At 35.7% G+C, this 12,858-nt stretch overlaps 1 protein-coding gene across 1 annotated transcript in view; it reads left to right on the top strand.

Moving 5' to 3' along the window:
* SCAPER (S-phase cyclin A associated protein in the ER) overlaps positions 1 to 12,858 on the top strand; it is a 170,569-nt gene that overhangs the window by 18,488 nt on the left and 139,223 nt on the right. The window contains exon 5 of the mRNA XM_076348457.1: positions 950 to 1,147. Within this exon, the coding sequence (XP_076204572.1) occupies positions 950 to 1,147 (198 nt within the window). The remainder of the gene's footprint in view (positions 1 to 949; positions 1,148 to 12,858) is intronic.

Below are 12,858 nucleotides of genomic sequence, written 5' to 3'. Positions count from 1 at the left end.
AACAGATATATGACACTGAGGTGGCATAACGGTGCTTCCAAGTAGGTATGTAGTGATTCCTGTCTGTGCCAGCATTTGTGAAGACAGTTGGATGTTCTCCCTCAGCTTCCATCACATTTAGCATATTGGCAGTTCTCTGCATCTGTGCAGCAAAGTAGTACTAGATCAATTAGCCCGCATATTAACACTAAAAGTCAAACAACAGATTTGTTGTAGTTAAAGCTGTTAAATTACAACTTAAAACAGCATGAAGACGCTTTCAGACTTGGTGTAAGTAGGAGCAACTTGGTTCATTGGCACAGCACTTGCACTGGGTTGAATTGAGCTTGCAATGTTAACAACGTGGTGAGTGGAAATCTTAGTACAAGTAGTCTTCTAAATTGTGAAAGCTTCCTTTCCTAACTAATTCAGTGCTTGCTGGCATCTCCTCTGCAGTGTAGCCATAACATATCCATCAAAGCGCTAGCCACATCAGCATTTCACTGACATTAATGCTCATATATTAGAATGTTTAAAAACGATGAAGTAATATGTAATGTCTTGGTAATAGAATTTAACTGTGATGCAACATTGCTGGTGTGATTATTAGTAAAATGTTGTTTCCATCTCTGGATGCACATACTTGTCAGAATAAGTAATACAGGATATGTAATTAGAAAATGTAACTTTCCAATGTGCTAAGAGGCAGAATATCTTGTACTGTTGTGCAATGTGAATGTTGGGTTATAAATGTCAAACAATCTATTTCTACATAGCTGCTGCATATATTTAAGGTAAGAAGGTGTGTTTTAAAAATCTCAAGTCAGTGGGGTGATGTAGTCGTCTTCAGGGAAAAATTTCTTCTTTACAAATGTTTGAATATGTTGAAAAAATGTGTTGCACAGAAGCCCAACCCCTTACCGTACTTCTGTTTGTTGTTTTCCTTCTCCATTGTATCTTGTTTTTTCAGAGCACTACCATAGACTGTAAATTAACATCAGCAGCAGCTGGAGATAAAAACTTTGACAAAAGCCCAACAAAAACAAGACAGCCTCGAAAAGTTGATCTGCGAGCTCGATACTGGGCATTTCTTTTTGACAATCTCAGACGGGCAGTTGATGAAATCTATGTTACCTGTGAATCAGATCAGAGTGTAGTAGAATGCAAGGTAAGTCTTCAGCTGTTCTTTGCGTGTTGTCACATGGCTCTTATTGTAGTTTTTTTTACCTTACAAAAAAGCCAAAAGAGGAATTAGAGCTTCAGAAACATGTTACTTCTTGTATTTAGTGAAGGCCTGTAAATAGGAAAACTGATGGCATATTTATTCGCATTTAAGAAGATGCTTTCATCTTAGGCAGTGACTGATTTTTGAAGTGTATAAAACTTGTAGTGATGTACATAATGTTATTAGATCTCAGGTTTTTGGTGAAATCAGTTTTTGCTTATTGAGTTCCGATTTCGTTAATTTTCTGACTGAACACTGATTTATTCATTTTTCTCCTGTAACGTTCTTTACTGTAGGTGGCACTGTTGTGATTCAGCCTTTTTCACCTTCATTTGCTTCCTGTTAAGTGGCTTAATTATACATTGCTCCCTTTTTGCAGTGGTAGTTATCGCTCTTCTAATTCTCTCTGTGGTGTTAAGGAAGTGATTAGTGGTCAAGCGTAAACAATTGTCTGGTTGGGATGTCACTGTAAGGTGCGCTTCCTAATTTCGAATAACCTGTGTTTGTAATAGCTTGTGCATCTGTTTTATGTTTTATGATGATTTTCTAGTAGATCTGTAGGAAGACCATTGTCATTTAATAAAAATCACTCATTCTTTAGAAACAGAACTTATTGCAAGCATTAAGAGAAGCCAGAAGAACACATTATAAAAGAAATGTTAAAGGTACTACTTCTGTTTTCATATTAAACATGGCTGAAAACTCAACACATTCTGGAAATGATTATCTAATCATTGTAAAAAAATTACATATATCAATTTAAGTACACTTTTTTCTTATCATATGCATCTAGTTCTCTGCTGTAATCGGACACGGCCAAATTGACTTTGAGATTAGCGTACAAATACATTTCATTGAAAGCAGGTTTGAAAACTGAACAGTAGCTAGAGGCTTCCAAATCGCTGGTTGGTCTAACGCAATTTAACATTTTGTTACTGAACTGTCTTCCTGCTCAGGAAACTTCTTTGGAGAATTTTTTGGTTTAAGAAAATCAGTCAGCCTTGCATTGTAATTAGATTACCATTTTAAACTTTTGTGACTGAAAGAACAGAAGCGTATTTGTATCATTATCACATATTTTGGGGGTTAGATATCATTCAGCATTTTAATCGTGCTACTTGATCTGTTCTCAGATGGAGATATTACATAGCCTAAGTGAAAAGTCTTCATTTTAGTAGATGCTTGACAATGATGTATGTATTTGTGTGTATCAGATTACTTGTTTGCAAAACAGGGTTGGAAAAAAACAAAAATGAGTAAATAGGGGAGTCGAATGTCACGTGTTGTAGAACTTATGTAACATTCACGTTGCATTTACCTTTTAAAAGATCTTTTCTTCTCAGCACAAAACAGTGCCTTACCTGAGTAGCTAGAATGTGTGTTTGTGCTATGGTCTATTGTTTGTGAGATGTTCTTTTAAAGGTTACTGTTAAATGAAGAAGATTACTCTTTTCACAAATGACTAAAATTTCTGTTAATTAAGCTATGAAGTATATAACTGTTGAGTCTTGCAAATATTTTTTACTAATAAGGTTTCACTTTTATAAATTCTGTTGATTGTCATTATTTATTTTGTGGTGGTTATTGTTGACAGATACAGTCCAGTTTCTACCAGAGGTGAAGCTGTCAATGTGTTCTAGCTAATCACTTCCAGCAGAATATCTTAACTGCTGTCCTTTGAAGCGAGTGCTTTACATATCTCTTAATAGATAGGCACATAACATTTTTGGTACTACATACATGGGCTTCAACTAGGGAGTGATCAAACTCGTCATTAGTGTGGAGGTATGTTTTGATTTTGGATGGAATATTAGTGATAATGAACAACAGATCCTTGTGGAAACCGCAACTCTTCCTCACCTCTGATCCTGAAAAGCTAGTGCTTGCTGCCCTCCATCAACCGAAGTACCTTGTCTAAGTGCAGCTTTCATATTATGGAATTTATAGAAAGTGTTTACTGTAGTACCTCAACCTTTTAGGAGTTCATAAATTAAAATCGTGATCTAGACTCAGAGTTCAGTTGGCAAACGATATTTGAAAAGTACTCATAGAATCATGAAGGTTGGAAAAGACCTCTAAGATCATCGAGTCCAACCGTCAACCCAACACCACCATGCCCACTAATGTGACATTGTTTCAAGAATTCATGTAGCTTAGTAGAAGGCCTATGTCCTGCCTTAAAAATAGGTTAACTCAGTCTTTAGTTTGATCATTACAGTTTGTCTCATTACAGTGCAACTCGGTTCAGGTAAATAATCATCACTTGTTTATCTAAAACACTTACTTGCTTTATTGCCTTGGCTTTGGTAGTCTTATATACGTTGCTATCATGTTACTCCCGAGCACCAAGTTTCATACTTTGTATTGACTGTTCTGATCGTGCCTGGTCAGATCTTGCAAGATCTCTGGTCGTGCCTTTTCTTGCTACTTGAAAATGTTAAAGCAATGAACAGAATCTAGATTCCCTGTTTTGTGTCAGCTTGGGTGTCCGCTGTTGCAGGAAAGACGGCTGTAGCAAGGTTCTGCGTGTTATTCCAGGGATGGCTCCAACCGCTTGAATGTGCAGGATTGGGAGGATGCAAAGTGATTTTATGCCTCTGAATGAGGCATATATGAATAATGGCATAATATGAGGTGTCGTATGAATTCTTTGTGGTCTAACAAGGTATCTCCTTAAGTCCGCTGTCATTGGTAGAATACCAGTAATGCAGATGTGGCATGGCAAAATACGTTAAGCTTCACTGGCAGGAAAATAACATCTATAATGTGTATAATCCTTTTCTTAGGCTTTTGGACTTAGGAGGCCAGGTTTAATGCAGTCGTACCACGTGTCTTATTTGTCCTTGTATATCCATGATTTTCTGTCATCCCTGCCATAACTTAATATCAGTGGACCAATGTAAATTAATTCAGTCATTATAGATTTCATGAGAGTAGGTGACTGGCTTGGAAGAAGACGTCCTGTTAAGGTTCACATTGCAGAAAAAACTGCCACTCAATCTTTGTTAGACACCAGGGAATTCAGAGGGAGAACAAGAGAATATGAATGCGCCAACCGAGGGAAGAGGGATTGTGTGTGTGTGGTTGTTTTTTGTTTTGTTGGGTTTTTTTGGTTTTTTAATAAGACTTAATTGAAGTGCATGTCATTATGTGATTTCTGGTACCAGAGAAACCAGTAAGGAGATCATGGGAAAACAGGCTCCGCTAGACCCACAGTTTGCAGAACCACTTAGGCTTTTTTTGCTTAGTGGTTTGTTGTGGCGTGTTGGTTGGTTGGTTTGTTTTTTTCTTTCTCTTTGGGCAGGAGGAGTTCAGCTAATTCTTCTGCTTTTTCCATTTTTATGTATGGCAGTACTGGTCTTCTGAATATTTTAAGATGAAAATTCCATTTTTACTAAAGCTCATTCTAAAAATGAGAATGGATTAGCTTCATTTTTATGCTGTTTTTTGCAAACTTTTCTATACTACATAGAAAAGTATCTAGTGGTTAAAATGTTACAAGAGATACCAACAGACACATCAGCTCAGTTGAAAATGGATTAATGTATTTCTGCCATACCTGAAGAATTGAGATGATTTTGATAAATGCCATGTTTTTCTATTTACTTTCCAAACTCATTTGACAGAATATCTTGTTAGCTCTTTTCATGAAGTGCCATTTTTATTTTTACTACTAGACATATGTGGGAAACAACATTAAATAAGGAACCAAAATGGTTAAACTGTTAACCTTTCCTTCTTTGTTTTTTTAAGTGGGATTTTGAAAAATCCTTTTTATTAAGATAAATCCATGTTATCAAAAACTTCCTTAATTTCAACTTTTTAAGTGATATCTCCTCAAACTTATGTCTTGGTCAAATGGGCATGTGCTGTTCTATTTAAACATTTTAGTTGTATAAAGATTGTCTTAAAAGAAGACCCGTGTAGAAATGAAATGTGACAACTTCTGGCATTTAAAACCTTCAGATTAACTCGGTATAAAAGTGTTGGGTTTTTTTTTTTGGTACCTTTTGCTCTTTTGTAGTCTTACAAGTTGGTATAGTTTTATTGATTACGTTGTCACTGAAGATAATGTTTGATGCTCCTGAATTGGAAAGGGCTCTAGTGGCTGGTTGTGGTTGAAACTGCAGACGGAAGGGTTGTGGTAAGGATACAAACAGTGGAAATGTGTGTAAGAGGATCGGTGGTTGTGTATATTTTCTCTCAGCTTTGGGCACTGCTGGAGCTGGTATTTTGCTAGTGATTTGGAATTGAGAACTCTCAAATCGTGTATATAGGTATACAGATACAGCTTTGATGCTTCATATAGAAAGATATAATGAACATGGCTGAATTATTTCTAAAATAAAAAAGGGTTCTCAAGTTCAAGCATCATCGTACTGTACATAAACCCGTTTGTGCAATAGTGATAGAGATGAGATATATTCTAATAGATTTGGCTATAACCTTCAACATTTCAAAATGCGAATTGTATGTTCTATACATTAGCTAGGTTTCTGTGTCTAATATTTATATGAATGTTTTACTACCTACTATTTTCTAGGTTTGGGTGACAAGCTTAGGCAGAAAAGAATTAGTAATGCCTTTAAATCTCTTTCTGTATGCTAAAAGGAATTAAGCCCAAAATTATTTGTGGATGGAGGAAGGCAGATTCTGTAGTCAATTTTGGACAATGGAATTTTAGTTAATGCAACAGAGAAATGTGTCTTCTGCTGCTATTCTTTTATGGTCTTCAGGTGTCTCAACAACTGAGTTATATACACACACACACACGTATATTTATATAAAATTATAAAAAAACCCCGCACCACACGCTTATTTAAAACTCTTATTAATAGAATTTGGGCAACTGGATCCAGCAGCTAAGGATACAGTAAGTCTACAAAAACCTCAAACTACTTTAAATTTAATAGTTGGGTTTTTTTCCTCCTAGGATCAATTAATGGCTTCAACTGGTTTTTTCCCTTTCAAAAAAGCTGTAAATTATTTATTATGTAAAATTATTTATTATGTAAAAATTTAGATTTATATTCTTTTTAAGTTGCTCTTTAGCATTACTTAATGCCTGTACAAACTTTCATCTGTCCACCTAGCATTACTTATTGATATATTTCTATAAGGTTTTGGCAAGGGTAGTTTCTCTCCTTGTTTCTAATGCTTACAGATACATTCTTAAAGCAGTCTACCTTGAGAGTAGTTCAGTGAAAACAGTTTCATTCTGCTTGAGATACTTATTCCCTCTTATAAAATGGAAAATTCAGCAATGAAGTTCAGTTGTTCTGATTCTCATAGACAGCACAAGATACTCTGAAGAGGTGGGTAAAGCCTTTCCCTTAAAAGACTTGACATGTTGCACGATGTTATTATGTGAAAGAACCAGCTGAAACAACTTTAGTTAAGGCCTTCCAATTAGGGTGTTATCTGTGAGAGAGTTCGAGTTGATTGAAGACCTCCCAGAAGGAGAGAGGAAGTTACTTCATTAGGGTCTCTTGCTGAGAATGCCTTGTGAGGGCTGGTTTTGGTTCCGGGTATGCTAATTCCAATGATTTCAATCTATGCGTGCAGGCTGAGACCCGTGGTCATCCACACTGATTATTACTGGCTTTTAAGACAGCCAAGAAAATAAAACTGTTTCTAAACGTGTTGGAGCTGAAGGTAGAAAAAACAAGATTTTCCTAACTTCAGTAAAAAGGAAATCTGCAATAATTCAGTATAATGGTCAAGTTGAGCCAAACAGGATCTTGATCCTATTTTCACTGGTAAAAGCCAATTCAACTCTGTCCATTTTACTTTTTTTGGAGGATAAGTTTTGATATTTTTTTTTTTCCATACTTTTCAATTTTACAAATATGAAAAGTACCTGGTACCAGGGAGGGAAAAATACAGAATCAGGGTTTGATACTTAAGGCTTTTTGGGAGAGATAATTTGTTATATGTGAATTGTACTTCTTTCCTTGTAGTGCTACAAACGCTAAGAAAGGTATCCCAAGAAGAGTTATGAAGTCATTTATTTCCTCAACACAGGCCTCTAAGTATTCTGTTTAGATACGTTATTCTTGTTCCAGTGTCCTGGATTCCTCTGGGTGAAAAAAATCTTGGCTTTCCAAAGGAATTAAAAAAAAAAAACAAACCCCAAAACCCCCAAAACCACCAAACCCTCAAACTGCAAAATCTGTGTCTTTTAATTAAGGTTTATTCAGCATCTTTTGCTTTTTACACCTCATTTTTTTAATTGCTAATTATTTCCCCACTAGAGTCCTCTAAGTCTATTCCTATCAATTTTGTAACCATTTTTAGCATTAACTTAATACCTTGTTGTACTGATGTCTTCATTCTTTGAACCCCTAGAACATTTCCAGTTAGAAGGAGAATTTCAGCATGAAACGAACTCTATTATGTATGATTGAATCTATTTTCTTTTTATTCAGTAAAACCAAGGTGATTATAAGTCTCCCTGAAAGCCTAAGCCAATGATTTACATATTAGAACATGTATAATTCTTTTTCTGTGTTTCTCACAAGAGTGTCTTTCCGATCAATAGGGTTTTATGGAATATATATTCAGATTGTTTGAGAAGGTCTTATTCTGCAGTTGGAATATGTCAGAAATATGCTAGGCCAGTTATAAAAAATACGTCTTCTGTTTTTGAATTTGCAGTTATTTAGGAAAAGTATGTTTCTGTCTCTTTCTAAATAAATAGCCTGTGGCTGTATTGTGACAGTCAAAGCCAAGTGAAAATCTTTTGTGAGCATTGCTCCGGCCTGTTTTTGGACATTTACATTTTCATTGTTCTCATCTTCTGGAGATGAATCAAAATCATTGAAATCAACAGTGAAGGACAGGAAAATGGGGTAATGATTGGGCATTCAGTCTCACAGATGGAAATGGATGGTATCTTTCAGAATGGTGATCTATTCTAAAAAGCCAGCTACTGAAAAGCTGGCTTCTCTTCTAGTTGGCAGTTCTATCCTTGCCTGTCCATCCTTTGCATCACATATATATTTACATTTTTTTGTGTAAATATATTGTGTGATTAAGTCCCTGCATGTGCCTCGTGACTGCTACATTCATTCTTACGGAGAAAATTTACTTTGATGGTTACGCCTCTCAGGAGCACATCCTTGGCAGATAGAGGCTTATGGCTGTCGTGTTATAGGTGAATCAGTGAGGAGCAAACTGAGGCCAGATACGGTGCATTTCACATTTGGATCTAAGAGGCCATGTGTCCCTGCAGCTTTACTCTCTAGAGTTTGCTGCTTAGTGGCTTCTGCAGGGCTGGTGTGAGAGCATTTTAAAAGGTATACCAATCAGGGAGCTTTAGTTACTGGAAAATTATTCTGTTTTTCTCCTCTCTGCATCTGTTTTAGAGCCTTTTCTTTTTACCGTTATCTGCCGTGTACTGAAGTTGGTATAATGGCTAGAGGAGCTGCTTCCTTTCATCCTCTCCCAAAGTTGTAAGAACCGTTTTGGCAATCATCTTTGTTTAACCTAACCCCAGAGCTGGCTTTAAGTGTTTGTAATTCAACTGTATGAAAAAGGCTACAAGGAATTTTTTGAAGCAATTTTTGTGTCAAATTACTGAAACACCTGATTAACCTTAAAAACATATAAATTTGAAGAAAGAAAGAAGGAACTTAGGTTACCTGCTAAAAATGTACTCCAGTACAAGAGAATGGAGTTTATTTTGGTAAATACATAATCCAAAATATTTGGTATAGATAATGAAACAATATGAAGTATGCATAGTTTGTAAAATAAAACACACGTTTCTAGCCTTGAGAATAAGCTAAAGCACAGATGTGGTGACTGAGTCAATTTCTCTGACATGCATTCTACTATTTTGTATTATACAATCTTCCATGCTTCCCTGTTTTCCTCCTCCTTGTTTAAGAATGGGAGACTAAATGGAGAAGACGTCGTTTCAAAGCCGTTACGTGATTTCCAAACAAAGTGAACTTCTGTTTTTAAGGATTATAATGGGCTTGTCTAGGACCCAAGTCAAGATCGTCCTGATTCAGGAATATAGGATTATTCTGATGTAGCTACTCTATGTATTAGAGGTCCTTCTTGATTGCAAAGTAATTAATATGATCACCCAATTGAAGAGACTAGAAGTACAGCTTTAAGATAAATACATACATAGAAACCAAAGTAATGATTGAGAACTGGAGAAAAGGAAAAGCACAAAAAGAGCTTTTTGACGTGTGGGACTATTGATCAGAGAATTGAACAGAGGGGGGGAAAGGAACAGGAGCTGTATTGTGAGTATGTTTAGTTTTATGTCATGGATTTTCCTTTAAGTGTTGTTTTTTAACAGTATTGCTTTCTTTTTTAGTTTGAACTGGCTCTTTAAAAATCGTATGGGATGGATATGACCTTGAAAAATAATGGGATTTAAAATTGTTTTGACTCTAGTGCAGCCGTAGTCTACCCCATAAAGGTTCCTTTTTGTCAGCACCTTCTCAAGTGGTACAAGTTTCCACTGCTTCAGCACCACAGGGTATATCTGCTACACTCGGTACCGTAGGTGAGCTAGAGAGCTGTATTGATGTCCAAGACCCCAGAGCCCTGCACGCCAGTATTGTGTGTCAGTAGGACAAAGGGATGGCGCCAACCATCCTGCTGTATGCGCCAGTAACTAGAATTAATTACAAACCAATCGAATCCGTTGCAGCCAATTGGTAAACTAATTGGTAATTTTAGCTGTACATCTATATGTAGTTATCTGGATGCCTGTAACAGCGCTTTCAGAGCCACTTTTGTTCTGCTTCATCCTGCTTGACAAAATGGCCCTCATAGCTTTAGGGAGAAAGATGTGCATCAGTGAATATGGGGCCGCTCCAGCTGCTTGTCTTGTTTGTATTCCCTTGTTCGTAAAACATGACTCGGGTTACAGCTGCATGGTTCTCCTCTGATCATTTCTGATAATGTGTAGCTAAACATTCCTTAAAATAGGTTAAGCCGTTTATTGTATTTTTTTTCCTATGCCAAGTAACTCCAGAAATATAACTCATATTCAGATTGATTCCTTTTTTTTTGCGAGGAATATCTCAGTGGCAGGCTTGAAAAGTAAATGATTCAGAATTAAATTTTGCTTTCTATGCTCTTATTGTTAGTAACAGTCAGCACAACTTAGTATGGGCTAACCTAAATGGATGTGAATTGGATTAGAAAGCTGAAATTTTATTAGTGAAACTGAAAAAAGAACTGGCTAAAATACTTGACTTGTTCATTTCTTGTAGCAGACTGTACTTATGAATTATTTTGGTGCTGTAAACCAACTGCCTTGTAAGAAAGATTTTTGTTAGCTTTTTTGTGGAGTATTTCAAAACAAAGAGCAACTTTTACATCAGCAGTCGTATTCTGTTTGATTTCCCTTGTGTTTGACTTTCTTGTGACTTTTCCCATATAACAACCAGCATATGCTCTAGATCTGCCATACGTACCAGTTAAAAGTATACTTATGTGAAAAATGAAACTGAATTTCAAACTTGCATTTGTGTTAAACAAAATGAATAATCATCCATATAATTTTATATGAAAAAATGTTTTGCATACACTAGAGGTCCTTTTTCTATTAAAAGGACAATTAAAAGTAAAGATGAACAGGACATGATGTTACAAAAATGTGCATTAGTTAGCTGTACTGTAGGAGAGTGTTTTTACTGTTTTCAGTGTTAAAAGTTTTACTGTTAAAATTTGTAGTTATACACTTAGTAACCAATCCATTTTCATTTGTAATTGTTTCCAAAATATTTCTAAGTAATAATTACTTGCTTTGAGCAGAAAATTTCCCTTAATACCAGCGGGAATGATTTTGACATAGTAAAGAATTTGCAAAACAGCAACACTTTGTCATTAGTGTTTTTCCCTATACCGTAAAATTATGTCTACATTTTAAACTCTGCGTGTGAAGCTGATGTAAGTTTTCATAGAATTCAGGCTTCATTAATGGATTTTTATTATTTTCAGCATGTTGTCATCCTAGAGTACAGCATACATTTTTCTTGTCTTTGAAAGAGTAGTTATGAAAGCTTCTATTTCTGATTGACGTGATCTCGAACTATCTCCTTTAGAAATGCCTTAATATGCTTTGTTGGGTGATAATCAGCTCTGCTGAGAAGGTGCCTTATGCCTATCTGTGTGTTTTTTGTCACATTCAGTAAATGATACTTGAGTTTATATGTGGAATATAAGTGGTTTCCTAGCTTCCTGCATGGTAAATTTCTCTACCAGTGACAGTGGATAACAATAGTTTGCTCAGGGAACAAAGCTTAAGAGTTTAATCATACGGTCTTTTGCTCTGCTTTGCTGTGAAAAAATGGCAGTATTGTCTGAGTAAAGACTGCAGGATCCCAACTTACCTTTAATTTTTTTACTGTTTCTGTATGTAATCTGACCTTACTATAGTTACTATACTTGTACATTTGACTGAACTGGAAATCAGTAGATACAGTGAATAATTTCTGGAAGTTAAGGATATTTTTATCAGAAACACATCGTTTGGTTCCCTACTGTTCAGCCACTGGCATTTTATCTATGAATTTCTTCCTGATGAAGTCAAGTTAATTTTATATGTCTTTTCATAACAGTTAATCTTATTGGTTAGAGACCACAGAATTTACAAGATTCTAACTTCTTATTCAACATATTGCAAAATCTTGATTAAAACTCCAGCACGCCCACATCATTTCTGACAGTGTATGTTTAATCCTACCCAGAAATTATGGGATGGCCTAGATTGCTCTTAAGGTCCTTCCCAGTTGTGTTATTTTGTGATAATGTGTAAATCTTTTGAGCTATAAAATATGTTCATGAATACAGCTTTCGGTGATTAATTCACATAAAAATGCGTAAATTCTTCGGCAACTCCACATAATTTTTTACCATTTTAAAAATTACTTTTGAACTAATTGGTTTGTAATGGTCAAGAAGTATAATCTGGGTATTGGAATTGTAAGGTGTTGACATGTAATTACTCCATAGACAAGAGTGTGCAATTAGTGACTTTTTTTCATTTGTTAGTGTGCTAATCGGAGAATAGAATGTAAATGTTGCATCTTGCAGCTTATCGTGTTTATTTCTCAGTAAGTTTATGTCACATTATGATTTTATAAAAACAAGTGTAATGCTGCAGTCTTTTGCCTCTCAAAATATCACCATGAGATTCTTTTTGATTGAAAACTGCTTTATTAGTACAATAGTGCTAATCTCACGTGACAATAAAATGTCTGTCATTAATCTGGACAAGTACAGGCAGACATCACTTGAAAGTTCTGCACCCTTGAAAGTCTGTAGGAACAGGATACAGTTTGAACTTCAGAGGCATAAGAACTATTTTTTTCTGATGCAGGGATCCCAGGATTCTCCAGAAGGAATTCCCTCCGTCTGATGCAGTTGCCTTTGTGTAGCTTTGTGTATTTTTACTTCGCAAACAGATTAATCCTGACAATTTTAGTCTCCCACAGGTCTATCAGGTGTTACAGACAGTTTTGCTTATTTGATGAAGTATGTCCTGCATATTTTAAAAGATGATAACTCTGACAAAAAAAATCCTGAAACAGTGATACTTATGTATGTTAGGAATTATTTTCTTGCCAAATTTTGCTGTTTTGTCCTTAGACATTGGTGCTTGCACAGATCTTAGAAAATGT

The sequence above is a fragment of the Aptenodytes patagonicus genome, chromosome 10 (assembly GCF_965638725.1).
Source record: "Aptenodytes patagonicus chromosome 10, bAptPat1.pri.cur, whole genome shotgun sequence".
NCBI classification, from domain to species: Eukaryota; Metazoa; Chordata; class Aves; order Sphenisciformes; family Spheniscidae; genus Aptenodytes; species Aptenodytes patagonicus.
Note: the sequence above shows the minus strand (reverse complement) of the source record. Positions and strands in the feature narration are given on the sequence as shown.